Raw genomic sequence first — 15261 nt, 5'->3', positions numbered from 1 at the left:
CAGAATGTGTTTAAATAAAAATGTTTACTGAAATGAAGTACACATAGCTATGAATCTCCTTAGAAACATTTCTCCCTACTTAGAATACATTAATCCATCACTTTTGCTCCTTTCTGAAACAACTCCGAAACCCTCTTTCATGAGTGTCTGCACAAGGTATGGTAAAAAAAAAATACAGTGAATGCTGCTGCCATGTGCCATCTAATGAAGAGGCAGGCTCATAAAATCATTACGGTCTGTTCTAATCTGCTGTATTCACTGGATCTGTTACCAGTTGACTTCTGGGTCTTTCCAAATCAAAATGACCATGAAAGGTAAATGTTTTGAATTGATTCAGGACATTGAGGCAGCCCTGACTGTGTGACTGAAGACACTCAAGAAAGAAGACTTCCAGAGCTGCTTCAGGAAGTGGAAAAATAATGGGATAATTGTGTTCAAGGTGAGGGGGAGTACTTCGTGTGGGATTAATGGCAATGTGTCTTTTAATAAAATGAATTTTTAAAAAATTTCTAAAAATTTGCTTTATTTTTTGATCACTTGACAGCTGTCCCTGGGGCTCTGGGACCCTTCCCTGTCCACCAGGTTAGGTGTTGCCATTCTGTCCTGAAGCTGTGGGGGGTGTGTGTGTGTGTGTGTGTGTGTGTGTGTGTGTGTGTCTGTATGCAGTAGGGGAGTTGCAGGAAGGCCATGTTTACTATTGGTCCCAGCTGACTTCTTCAAATCCATCTTTGTTACACACAAAGTTGATGTGGTTCTTGTCTGTGTGTCTAATTCTCAGCTTATTCTGCAACTTATTCCAAATTGTCAGCAACTGAGATTCCAAATTGTGGGAGGTGTGAGATTATCCCCTCACAGCTGTCATAGTAGCATAGACAGAAACGGAAGTTATTCCATTGAGAGATTCTTCACTTACAAGCAGCCAGAATGGGCCTGGCAGGATTCAGGCTTGTACATACAGTAACAGCATAGTGGACAGTCTCCTATGGGTAGTGTCTTGGGTCTGCTGACCTTGGGAGCAGAGTTTACTTTTGGGGCCTGGGCAGGCTCATCCTGCAGTTCCAACTCATACCTGTTATGTTCCTTCTATAGGGGCTGGGCAGGCTCACTTACAAATAAACTGAGCCTGATGCTTGGAATCATTGGGTTTTGTCTTGTTGGTGTCAGGGATCAAAAAGCGTAACTAGATCCTATTCCTCTAAAGATACTTTCCTCTAGTTGAGGGTCAAAGAGGAACCACTGAAGGCCTATACTGTACACTTGCACTGCTTCTTTGTGGTCTCTTAAAGGGTCCTTTCAAAAACCAATATTTGAGCACTTTCCCCTATTTCAGGTCTCAATGGCCAGGTGGCCTTTGGTGAGTTATGAAAACTTTGCTCCTCAGACTTCCTCGTTGTCTAAGTGCAATGATACAAGTCCTGCATCCCTGACACAGCTGATGGTCAAATCACGTTACCTGCGATTTACTATTGTTAAGAGAGAAACTTCAGACAAATTAAATGGAACAGAATTTAATTGAACAAAGAATAGTTTGTGAATCTGACAGTCTTCAAACTAGGAAAATTCAGAACAAGTTTGGTCGATAATGTGACTGATCATCTTGTAGGAACCGGGAGTGAGGTACAGAGGCAGCTCAGCTGGAAACTGCTCTGCATTTGCCTCGTTTGAACTTGCTTTGAACACTGGATCACCTCTGTTCTACTGAGTATTGGTTGCTCTGATGGGCAGAGATTTAGCTATTTGTTATAGAAATATATTACCTTAGACTTTCTGGGTGTTTATGTTACAGTTCATTACATAAGGACCCAAACACAAAGACATCTTCAGGTCAAACGTAAATTGTTTAATACTAGTAACATCACCATTAGCTAGGTCAAGATTGTAGATTTCAAAGACCCAAGCTGTGGGTCAGACTCCCTAGATCAAAGGAATCTACAAATAAATGGATATAGAAGAAAGGGTATTTGATTCTATGAAGGATGTGTCAGCTAGAGTTGGAGAAGAAAATTCATGTAAATTATTGCAAACCTAAGACATAAGGAAAAATTCAGAAAGCCTGTACTTGGAGCATTGTGGTCATAGGACACAGGTTTGCTCAGAGCAGGATGGAGGATTCCAGTGAGATGGGAGGGAGCATCAGAATTTGGCATGGGGTGAGAAAACTGTCATTCAGACTTTGAGGAGAACATCAGGGACAATAAATCCACTTAAGTGACAGGTTTCTTTTTTATAATTAGAGCACCATAAAATGAGCTAAGCATGGTGGCAGCCAGCATTAGAGGAATCCAAGGCAGGAGGATTGCAAGTTGAAGCCCAGTCTGAGGAACTTAGTGATTTAAGAGACTCTATCTCAAAATTAAAAAGAAAAAAAAAAGAGCTGGGTTATAACTCAGTGCAGAGGCCCTGGCTTCCCTCCTAGAACTCTTTCCCCTACTCTCAAGAAAGCAGAACAGGAAATGGAAAAAGATGGTGCTAAACAGGGAAGGAGGAACACACTTGTGCCTCAGCTTTCAGAGGTCAGCAATGGGGTGATCTTCAAGAGAATCGAGGAGCCACAGAGAGAAAGCAGGGCATTAGAAGAAGAAGCATCCAATCACATTTCTGTGGAAAAGAAGGTGGGAAGAAGGGCTTCTGTACAATTGGCTAGTTCAGGTTATCTAAGGAAGTGTGGCAGAAGCTAGGGACACAGTGATCACTACCCAGCCCCTGACAGCAAAGACTTTGGAAGCACTCAACTGGCAGCTTAGACCCCTTGCTGGGGAGCCAGGATCAAACAAGAAGTGCGTTTGCACAGACTTCCCTCTTCCCCCTGAGCAAGGGGGATGACTTGTCTGCTCAAAGCAAGGTAGAGTCTCCTCCTGACAAAAAATCTGCAGAAGTTTCCATGTAGTATAAAATCCAACCTCCCTTCCCAGCCCATGAGGTCTTGTGAGTTCTGACTTCTACGAGTGCTTCTCTCTCACCAATCCAACACTCTGAATATTTCATAAATGAGTAAATAAATAAGTCAATCTATCTATCTATCTATCTGTCTGTCTGTCTGTCTGTCTGTCTGTCTGTCTGTCTGTCTATCTATCCTCCATTTCTGTCTATGTGTCTTGGGATGAGACAGACAGCAGCATTAGGTGCTAGGGATGTGCACTAAAACTAGTAATGACAAACAGCCCCTCTCCAAAAACAGTCACTTGGAACTTACATTAAAGCAACTTTCATATGCCTGATTTTTCCCCAAAGGCCTTGGCACATATTCTCCTCTGTGTCTGAAAAATGCTCTTTCTTCAGGTGCTCCCGTGGCTGGCGGGCTCCACATCATCTACGCAGATCAGAGTCTCCTCCTTAGGAAGGAGCTCTTCTGATCATTTTCACTACCTGTGATTGTTTTGTAAGCAAATATCATCTGAAAATATTTTCATGGTGTTTCTTTTATGGTTTTCCTCCTCCACTAAATTCCATAAGAATATAAACTCTATTCCCTATTTTAGTTCCAGTTTCTGGAATGGTATGGGTTCATAGTTGTTCTCAATAAATAATTGATGAGGGAGTTAATTCCAAAAAAAGCAGCAGCAGCTAGGCAATACTTCGTGTCCTGCTGAGGAAAGAGAAATGCTTTAAGAGCAGGGCACTGTTAGACCATAATTGTGCTCGCACAGTGGCCTGTAGTGGACATGTGGTAGCTTTCTCTTAGAGAAGGGAGGGAGTATCCTGAAATAGCATCCACAGTGGATGCAGTGTTATCCTTCTGGGAATAAAGCAAGTAGGAAAATGGAAATTATAAGACTATTAAAGATATATGGAGTAGATAGTAAGGAGATCTAGTAGCTTTAGGAGAGACTTGACAAATGTAGATCATTACACATCTACATTTTTCAAAGAGAAAGAAGCATTGCAAATGTTAGTCTCCTAGAATGGGGAGAAGTACACAGGTTGTGAATTATCCTCAAGGGTACAGAAAATACTGCAGTACAGTGAGCTTCTTGATAGGAGGGAGATTTCTCCCAACTCTGTGTATGTGTGTTTGCATTTAAGGCACTTATTTATATCAGTATGAGTTTCTTTTGTTTTTCAATTGAAATATAAATACATATAGAAAAATGCACAAATCATGGGTGTGTGCCTCAGTGGTGCTCCCAAAAGGTACATTCTTTCTTATATAGTCATCACACACATCCTCCAAATTTTCCTAGCCAAAGTTAGCCATTATTTTGACTCCTCACTTCATAGATTATTTGTGGCTGCTTTAAAACTTTACATAAAAGATTTTTATGAACCACTTAAGAGTTAAGTTGTTGATAGGGTGCCCCATCAACCTCAGAACTTCGGTGCATAAGTCACGCAAATATCACCTTCTCCCACATGACTACAGTATAACAATCAAATCCAGGAAATTTACACTGATAGCTCATGGTTATCTAATTCATAGATCTTATTCAATTTTCACTAGTTGTCCAATCATGTTCTTTATAGCAGGCAGTTCCACTCCAGCATCCCTGCTGCATGTAGTTGTTTCATTGCCGTAATCTCCTTTGACAAACGAAGCATTGTCTTATTCTTCTCAGTCTTTCTTTGACTTAAAATCTTACTAGCTGAAAGTAACAGGCCAGAATATTCAAACTGGGTTGATCTAATGTTTTCCGATGATTAGATTCAGGCTACACATTTTTGGCTGTCTTCTCACTGCATTTTACTAAAAAGGACACAATATTAATTTGTCCCACAACTTGATCATGTAATTATGGTGGTTTCATTTGTTTTTCTCCATTTAAAATTATTTCTTTTTTCTTTGCAATTAGTAAGTGTGCTGTGAGTAAACACTTTCAGACTGTGTAAATATGCCATTCCCCATCACATTTTCGCACTAGGTTTAGTATCCATCAATGTTTCTTGGCTAGATTAATTATTACTGTGACAGCTTATCAAACAGTGATTTTTTCTAAATGCATCATCCCTTCTACTTTGTTAATCATATTCTTCGGTAAAGGAGAGGTTTTCTCTCCTTATTTATTCATATCAGTATGGAGTCATAGATTATTTTTGGTTTTATTCTATTGTCTAGCACCTTCACTTCAATGAAAATGGTAATTGTGTACAACCATTTCTTGTTCCTTATCTCACGGGGTAACATTTTTTTAATAACTTGTGATTAAGTGTGATGTTTGCTTTATGCTTTTTGAAAGCATCCTTTCATTTTCCTTGAGGCTAAAGGGAGAGCTTAGCCTTGCAAGCAGGTGTTTCTGTAGATAGCAGTCTCAGGCAGCCCCATTAACTTTTTCTGTTTATGCACATACTGTTTGAAATCATCAACTACTATGACTGTTCATATGTACCTCAATACAGAGACAAGATCCTCTACCCTGGCTTGATTTGCTTTGGGTGAGTTTGGGAGTGGAAACTGAATATATCCTGGGGTAGAGAGTTTCTAGTGTTGGAAGGAATTCTTAAGCATTTGCTGTGTACTTCCTTCCTCCTCCAGCTAATTCTGTCCTTCAGGGTCCCTTCTCTATCTGATACCACTGTCATAAGCATTTCCGGTCTCCAGTGAATGTTTTCCTCTGTGTGATCAAGTTTTCCCTAGAGTGAAATAAGGGCGAAGGGGGAGAGAAGAGAATGCTTAGTAGCTGGCCAGCTATGTGTCCTCTCTGTGATCAGCACTTCTCCCCAGCTAGAGTCAACCTGAGGTATCAGCCTGGTGCTGGCCTGGGCCGGCAATGCTATTTTCTAGCATCACCAGTGGAATGGTAATAATTCTCCCAGGGCAACATAGGGAAGACAATAAAAGGCCCAATGAAAATATTGTTTCTAGATCTCTCCCTCAGTCCCAGTCCCTGCCTTCCTTTTGTTCCAATATGCTTCATTGTCACATCTGGATCAGTCACTTCCTGTCTTCACTCCTCCCACGTATGTATGTATCTATATGTGTATATGTAAGTATTTCTTCATTTGAACTGGGGTCCATCAACCTTCCTCACTGAGCTAGCTTCTTTAGAGTTTGGTTCTAGGGAAGTATTTATAACTCATACTAGTTTGTCATATTCAACAAAACTGTCAATTTCCGAAGGAAGAAACCTAATAGAGAAGTCAGAAGCATATGAAGGGAAAGTGGTGTGTTATTGAAGGCCAACACAGAAATAAAGTAGACAGACATATTATTCTGAAGGGGAGACTTCATATAAAATCTCTGTCATTCCAAAGCTGTCAGTCATTCCTAAATTAATTTATAAATTTAATATAATTTGAATAAATTCATAGCTGATTTTAATAAAAAGTCTGACGTCGACCTTTAAGAATAAATATGTGGTAAATGTCAAGAAATTTTTGAAAATAAGAAAACTACTAGGGAGATTTTTAAAAAAACATATCAGGACTTAATATCTATAAAACCACTAGAAATCAGAAGGAAACAGCACTTGAATAGGAATTAACCACAGCCCAGTGAAATGGAAAAGTTGGTTCAGACAAGAACTGGTATTGGAACAGTTTTCTGGTCATTTAAAGTAATTTTGTGTAATACACCAAACTAAAAATTTGATCTTTAAATTTCTTAATAAAACAACAAAACACCAAAGATATCAAAATATTTGAGAAATTATCTGTAAAAATATCAAAGTCATGGAAACAGAGTAACATTGAAAACTCATGGCTACATAAAAACCTTGCTATGGAAAAGTTAGTATAAGCAACAACAAACATCAAGTAACAAATTGGGAAACTACTTCCTTTCGTTTGTCTTATGGAGTCTTTATACATGTGTGTCTGTGTGTGAATGAGTCAAAGGACTGATTCCTTTAATAGACTAAAAGTGTGTACAAATTGAGAAGAAATGGCAAAGAATAATTTTGAAAGGACAGTCATAGCAAATAAGTTGCAGTTGTCCAGTAAATAACTGAAATGATACTCAATCTTATTTGTATTCTAAAATATGTAATTTAAAGAGGACAATGACATACTATTTTTTGGTGATAACAGCTTAGCTAAAAAAGTCTGTTAGTATCTGGTTATCACTGGCTCATGGGGAAAGAGGCAATTTTGTGTATTTTTCAGGGAGTATAAATCTGTAGAAGCTTATTGGAGTTTAATTTGACATATCTATTAACATTTTGAAATGCTCATGTTCTTTGACTCAGTAAATCTACGTATAGAAATCTTGTTATTTAGCAATAAGATGAAGGTCTATCAGTTATATAAAAAGATATTGAAGTATGCTAACTAAAAACATACAGAAAAATACATGCATGCACCAATAGTGGAATTCTTGAATATGTTGAATGAATTATGCTACAATTATATTATGGAATATTAGTGCAGATATGAAAAAATGGGGTAGATACATACTATGCCATTCAGGAATCTTACTCAGAGAAAAAAGCATGACACACACCACTGAATGTAGTATAAATCTGATTTGTACTACAGAATACTTTTATATGTATGGATAGACAGCTAATAGGTAGAAAAACAAATAGATATAAAGTGTAGATGGATCTGTATGTAGGCAAGATAAAATATCAAGTTTTTGTGTTGGAATAAACAGGCAGAGATGGGAATTCTACTATTACTTTATTACAAAGTTTTTAAACTGATTGAATTGTGTTAGTGTTCAATGTGGAAATGAGAAACTATCTTAAATGTTTTAAAGTGGGAAAATTAATGGCTAAACTGTAAAAGTAGGCTCTTGACTGGCTTCTAGGAATGCAGTGACTCTTATAACAATCAAGAAATGATTGGAAACTGAAAGAGTAAATAAGATAAAAAAGTTACAATAGGTATGTAAAAGGAAAAGAAACTGCTCAAAGGGAAATTGTATTTTTTGATCAATCTTGCATGCCTGTATCTGGTAACCTGAGCAACTATTCTGAAGACAAAAATATGCAATACGATAACCACTGTTAAATTCTTATCATCTTGTTTTGAAATCTTATATCAGTATTGTTTTGTTGTTGTTGCTTTTTGATTACTTGCTTCTTGATTTTTCCATTTTTTTCTCTTTAAAATAAAAAAAGAAGTGATTGGAATCATACACTATACAGCCTTTTCAAGTTGGTTTCTTTACTTAGTAATATGAATTTAAGTTTGATCTTGCTTTCAAAGAATGACGAATAAATAAGAAACATTTTGAAAACACGTTGAGTGAGGTGGATGTGTTAGGGTAATCTGTAGTCCTAGCTTCTTGGGGGACCAAGGTGAAAGGGTCATTGAGTTCATGAGATTGACACCAGTGCAGGCAACACAGTGAGATGAAATTTCAGAAAAAGGACATAGAATGGGAGTGGTTGGAATTAGTATCATCTTCTGATTCATTGCTAGAAATTTTGTGAGTGACACCATGTAGGCAAGTTCTGTTAAGCTGGATCCAGACCGATGCCTAGAAGATTTGAAATGAGGGAAGAGGCAGAACAACCCTGGTGCAAATTTGAGAGCACTAACTTACCATGGACCCTTTTCAGCCCAAAGGGTCAAACCCATCAATGCTGAAACACTTGAGAGTTTGCCTCTTTTCTTCTGTCCTTGCCACTGCAAAAAGTGATCCTGATTTATGTGTCAGATTTGAAGATTCTGATGGCTTCTGTATTTTACCAATGTGCTTTTTGTTTCTGAGATTCCATCTTGCTCCAGTCAGAATGGTTTTATCAAGAACCTACATATATATGCATGCATACAGATACACAGACACTCAGACACACACACACACAAATGACAATAAGGCTGAGATAGAGAGGTTCTACACTGTTGGTGGGAATGTAAACCAATACAGGCACTTCGGAAAAATTCCATTTAACCCAACTCTACTTTTCCTGAATATTTTCCAGAAAGATTTAAATATATTATAGTATAGTAGCACATAGATAATCATGTTTATAGCATTGCACTTCGCAATCACTAAGACCTGAAAACAACCTTGATTCCCATCAGCAGAAAAATGAATAAAGAAAATGTGGTAAATATGCAATGAAATATTACTCAGCTATAAAGAAAAATGAAATCATGTAATTTTCAGGAAAATGGATGGATCTGGAGACCATAATGCTAAAGGAAGTAAGACAGACACAGAAAATTAAACATTACATGGTTTCTTTTCCAAGAAACCCAAAATATAAATAAAGAATAAAATAAAGGAGTGATGGTAAGAATCATGGAGGCAGACTTTTTGGAGACAGCGAAGAGGATCACAGGAAGGAGGGGAGGGTGTGGAGGCTTAAAAGATCAAAAATGATCAAGATGTGAGATTCCCCCAAATGAATGTAGCTACTGTGTATTACAACAATACACTAATAAAATAATGTGTTCTCTTTCATTTCTCTTCTCATGACACTGGAGAATTGGAGAACTGGAAGCTGGTGCTCTCTCTGTGTCAGTCTCTCTTCCCTTTTGTTGTCCCCATCTCTCTGTCTCCTGTCTCTATCTTCTTTCCACATCTGCTCACACTTTGGGTCAGTGTCACCAAAATCTCTGCATCAAGGCATTTGGAACTAATCTCAGGGTCCTTATCTTCATCAATTGCACATTATTATTAACTGTAGGTATATTCTCCAAATATATACTTGTCAGCTATGTGTGCATACTAAAATATATTATGTATAAGATAGGCATAGAAATGGAAATTAGGAAAAGATGAGGTAAAAATAAATACGAGCTATAATTCCCATACATTCTTCTACCCTGAATGTGGAGCTGTTTTACATGTGAGACACTTGTGTAGCTCTAAACACAAAAGCACTTTGCTTGGTTAAGTGCCCTGGTATTGGAATTTTGGAATTCTTAAATATCTAGAACTAGTGACCTTAAATTTTCATTGTGCACTGGGCCTCCTAGATTGTATAGCTGGTTTTTCCTGAATGTATCACCTCATTCTTCCATCTTCCATGAATTATTTTTACTCCCTTTGGAGATTCTCAGCCTAAAGGATAGGTCAGTTCATGTCCCTTAACATAACCGTTCAAGCTTTGCAAGCTTTTTTAAAAAAATCACCTCATGTCCATAATTTTCCATTTCCTCCACTTGTCCTTTCTACTTCAAGTATCAAAAATATAGAGCTATTTATTCTTCAAAACAGGTTGTGCAGCCTCATGACTTTGTCTTTGTGTGAGATGCTTCTTATACTTGAACACATGCCTATGTGTACTGTAACTAGAGAAGTCTTACCCATCTTGAATACCAGCTGAAATGATACACCTGCAGGATTACCTGCTAGAGTCTAAGTGCTTTGAGAACAGAGAGCTGTGCATCTAATTAGATTAACCAATAACTAAGATTTTTGTTTCAAAATTGCAAAATGTAGTCCCTCATGTATAGTATCTGCTCCATAAGTGCTTGTTGAATTAAATAGAGACAGAGTTTTAGACAGATCTCTTTTGTTATGTTTTGTTTGGTTTTTCAGAGAAGAGCCTAACATTAATCATCAGAAGATGAACCAGGACTCTATGGGCTCATACAAGACAACCACACAGAGAAAAGGAAGCCAGGCCTCTAGAATGCTTGGAACCTGGCCTGATGCTCTCTCCTTTGCGTGTCTTTGTTTCTTCTTTGGTCTGCTCATGTCTAGTTCTGTGCGGCTGGAAACTAGTTGCTGGCTATTTCCAGGCTCACACTTACATCTTTGTTTTAGGAAGTTCAAATAAGCTAGACTGGCTTAGGGGGAGCCTGTTTCTGGATCAGCTGAGTCTCCATTTTTTATTCTTCCTGGTGTGTGTGTGTGTGTGTGTGTGTGTGTGTGTATAAATGGAAGGGGATGGATTTTTCACAGATCTAGGTCTATCTAGTTAGATGCCTTAACCTTCGTTTTATGCCTTTTCTTCTCCATCTTTCTCTCTTTAAATCAGTTTCCATCATGGCAGTTTCTCATTCTTGTATAGCTGGTTTTTCCTGCAACTGCATTCAAATACCTATCTATGTTTCTTTTGTGGAGTTTCAATAACACAAAGCACATTTCTGAATTTTGCTATTTCCCTGTTGTCAATTTCTCTTTTAGACTTATGGCCATTTCAAAATTTTTGTTTGCGAGCAAGAATGTGGGGATGCTTTAGTGCAAGTAACTGCAAGCTTGGCCTATCTGAAAACAAGTCAGGGTGTCAGGGAATGCAGAGAAACAGTGGGCAGTGAGTAGTGAAGAAATTGTGGCCCTGTACCTCCTCAACTGCATGGGGGTGGTGGTAAGATTGTCCCTTGTCATTAGTAATTGGCAGTAAAAAGCACATTCAAATTGAGAATGTTTGTAGAATCCTGTCTAAAGGTAGATTTTATAATTGTGCATATATATATATATTTTCACATGAGAAGTTCTACATATTTAGCTGCATGTTCCTTTTGGGAAGTCCATTCTAAATCTTACATGTACTCATCTCTCAAAATATATTTTTTTCTGGTAAAATTTTTATAGTTTTATCAACTGTAAAAACAATTTCATAGTTTTTAATTTGTAATTATTTAACTAGAGTAATTAATTTAGGCTCAATTATAATTTTTGAGTAGTCATTCATACTTCAGAAATGTTTAAAAATAAGAGATCTTTCTCCTTGAGTAATTAAATTGAATTAAAAATTTCAGTTTTTATAAAAATTTCTAGGAGAACATTATAAACAGTTGTTTTGAAAATTATTTTTTCTTATCATCCATATATATATCTTTATTCCAAATTAGTTGGCAGTGTTAGTCAGATTTTACAAATTAAAGATTGATTTATTATTTAACTTTAAAGGAAAAAGGTTGCCTTCAGAGGTGTAAATATCTACATAGAGTGAATTGATTAAATTCTTATCTTAATAATTGAGAGAGAAACCACAAATTTGACTTACATAGCAACTTGTAAGAATCTGTATACTCTCAATAAATAACTGTAAGGCAAAACTATTAAAGTTTTTCATGGCGTGTAACAAACATACTGAAATGAAGATGATGTTTGGGAACTGATTAAAGAAAGTTGATTGTGGAGACTATGAGTCATTTGAAATTCTTTATTCATGTGGATGTGATGAAAATTATAACTTAGACGGTAAAGTGAAGAATAACATCATTACCATCTTTCTTTGCTAAAAATAAATTCTTCCAGCAAGTATTTTCCTAAAACAGTAAAACTAACTGACCACTGGATTAGAAGCAGTTCAGCTTTATGAATGACAAAAATGAGCTGAATTTTCAGCAAGAAAATATATGGTTCAATAGAAAGTCAAAAAATGTTGGTACTCATGGCAATGTTCGGGCTTTCCACCTAAGTGATTACCTTTATACGAACAGAAAACAACCAAACAAGCAGCCTCTCTCCTCACAAAATACAAAACCACCCCACCAAAAGTTGGTTCTATTTGTATCTACATGAGTGAACTTAGACTCTTGAAATATTATGATACCAAGATGGACAATAGCAATTGCTTGGCTGCAGACTCTGATTTATCAAGCATCAGCTCAGTTATGCTCAGTCAGATCTTGAAAGTGACACGCTTCGTACATCAGCCTTAGCCTATTACTTGCAGGGTTGTAAGACAGGTGAGACACGGTTAGGTTATGTAATATGATTCTGAGTAATTTTAAGCCTAAATTGAGTAGGAGCAAATCAATATGTTAGAAATCAGAAGGCAAAATAGGTCCTTATTTTAGGATAAAACTCAAAACTGGTAAGACAGTTCATCTTTGTAGCAAGTTTTCCTCATGATGCAGTCCTTGGTCTCCTGAGGATATAGCATTCACTAATGTCTATTCTCTCTCTCTCTCTCTCTCTCTCTCTCTCTCTCTCTCTCTCTCTGTCCCTCTCCCTCTGCCCCCCCCCTCTTTCTCTCTCTCTGTGGTGTTTGCATGTGCATGTGAACACACAAAGTGCTTTGGGTTGGATATTTTAAAGCCAAAGCTAAGAAACCAAATTTGAGGCAGATTGACAGTCACAGGGTAACATACCCCGGAAGTGAGGCTTATGGCTAAGAGGAGGGAAACAGACTAATAAAAGTCAGTGAGAGGGAAATGAGCATACCACTGTGGTGGTAAGCCTGTAATTCCGGAACATGGGAGGCCAAGGTGGGAGGATCCCAATTTAGAGCCCAGCCTGAGCAAGCTAAGGACTTAACTTAGTGAGCAGCCACAAACAAACAAACAGACAAATGGAAAAACAAAAAAAAGAAGAAAGAAAAAAAAGACTGGAGAGGTAGCTCAGCAGGAAGTAGTTCTTTGGGTTAAATCTCTGTATTGCAAAGAAAAAAAAAGGGTTTGGAAAAGGGCTGCAGGGCACAGAGGGTGAGAGTGTAGGTCTAGGGAAATGTCCTCCCTACTCCCTTCATGCTCTGCTGATGTCTGAGGCTGAGATGCTACACCCTGAATTTGGGTTCATAAGTGAGGCTGTGCACAAAGGTAGGACCTTGTCCTAGTGTTATCTTCCTGGGAAGAGGATTTTTGTAATTCACAGGAAGTGGAGCTGAGCTGGAAGGAGAGGGACCTCATTACTGTTGTAGGTTCTTGCTTCCAGAGGCTTAGACTTGGAGGAAGAGGCAGATAGAAATGTTCCTGGATATTCTTTGGCTCTTTTCTTGAGAAGAGGGGAGAGTATTCATGCGTTAGGAGATAAGCAGGCTGAGGAATTAGAGGACAGTCCAGAAATTTGGGCATTCAGATAGCTATAACCTGGGTCCAGATTCCAGTTTCTCTTTGGTCATTTTGTTTTTTATTTTCAGTGAGGAAACCGCCACTGCCACTGCCACTACCATGATTTTTACTGCATACAACAATATAGCTTTAAGTGTGTGGATTTTTTTTTTTTTTTTTTTTTTTTTTTTTTTTGTACTGGGAATCAAACACAGACAGGTGCTGTGTTGCCTGAGCTGTATCTCTGGCCTCTTTAATTGTGTTAGCTAAATCTCCAGCCCCTGTGAAGGTTGAAGGAAGAGTTCATAGCTGCTGGGGAGGCTCAGTTAAAAGCAGGAGAGAATTCCTGAGAGCCTCAGCGTAGTGAGGACAGAAAGAGCCCTCGGGAATATTAATCTCAGAGAGGCAGAGGCGGAGCTGCCAGACCCAGCTGTCCTCTCTCACATGGAGATCTTGGTGGTAGCCCTTCACTTTAAGGGACTGAGCAACCTGGGAGACGGGCAGTGCAATGCAATGTGCAAGGCAAGTAGTCCTGGGAAACTACTGAAGCATGAAAGATGGCTGTGTCGGGGGAAGCAGGCAGTTGCCTTAGTACTTACCTTTTTCTTTCCCTTTGCTCAGGCAAAAACTAGTCATTCACTCGGGGGCTGAGTAAGAAAGCAACAAGCTCTCCTTCTTGGTAAGGCGAGTGAGCAGCGGGTGCACCAGGAAGAGCACAAGTCAGCGTCTCCTGAGATCCAGCCATGTTGGAACTTGTAGGGCTGAGCAAGAAAGCAACAAACCCTCCCTCCGGTTAAGTGTCAGTGGTGCGAGCTAGCAGCCTGCACGACAGGAAGAGAACAAGTCAGCCTCTCCCTTGAGCCTACCAGCAGGGGCTGAGAATCAAACACCCCCTCATCCCCTGTTAGCACCTGGACAGCAGGAATTGATATCAACTAAGGCACATAAAGCAACTAAATGCTTGTATTGTTGTGTTGGTTATGCTGACCTGGGACCAGAGGTCTGAGCATCTCTGGGGAGGAGGACCCTGTGCAATACAGCAAATATGGGGGATTTCCTAGCTTCTTTTTGGAGGCAAATATTGTTTTCACTGTTTTGCTTTGTTCTCATTAGTTGTTTTGCTCCTTTCAATTTTCTGTTTTGATTGGTTTTATAATGCTCTGTTTTTTGTTTGATTTTGCTATTTCAGATTGAATGGACAACTATTGTGAAGATAACAAGATATATTATGGTACCTATTAGTGTTATCCTGGTATCCTGCCCTGAAGTTCTGTACCAGTTTCACCACATTGTTTCAACTGGCTTTGTTGTGTCTTGTTTTGTTGTATTTTACTACTTTTAAAATAAAAAAAAACTTGTCATTTAATGTCTCTTGAGATACAGACCTAATAGATGAGGCTTAGAGCTGTGCCTGGCACCTAGTGAAGCAACATGTTTACTGAATGAATGAATGAATGAGTAAAGATGATACAATCCCAGTCCTTGCAGTTTGCAGGTGAGGACAGTCACAACTATAATTCAATAAAATATATGTTGTAACAGATTAGTGAAATTAGCTGTAGGAGCAAAAACTAATGCAATAAACTGTTTTAACTTGAAATGAGGAGGGGCGAGCTAATGGATAGAGCAGGGGTTAAGGAATTATTTGGAGGTAAGGAGATTTTAAGCACAGCTTGCTAACACAATTTTTTTTTCCTGATGGGGAAT

General features: G+C 38.3%; 1 protein-coding gene across 1 annotated transcript in view; it reads left to right on the top strand.

Annotated features, from left to right (window-relative positions):
• The window catches only part of Vsig8 (V-set and immunoglobulin domain containing 8), a 154543-nt gene extending 139619 nt beyond the window's left edge, over positions 1–14924 (top strand). The window contains exon 8 of the mRNA XM_063253494.1: positions 14176–14924. Within this exon, the coding sequence (XP_063109564.1) occupies positions 14176–14209 (34 nt within the window). The 3' untranslated portion in view covers positions 14210–14924. The remainder of the gene's footprint in view (positions 1–14175) is intronic.
• The last annotated feature ends 337 nt before the right edge of the window (positions 14925–15261 follow it).

The sequence above is a fragment of the Cavia porcellus genome, unplaced genomic scaffold (assembly GCF_034190915.1).
Source record: "Cavia porcellus strain 051 isolate PalLab524CR breed Dunkin Hartley unplaced genomic scaffold, mCavPor4.1 scaffold_7, whole genome shotgun sequence".
Taxonomy (NCBI): Eukaryota; Metazoa; Chordata; class Mammalia; order Rodentia; family Caviidae; genus Cavia; species Cavia porcellus.
This window is presented reverse-complemented; position numbering and strand designations above follow the sequence as displayed.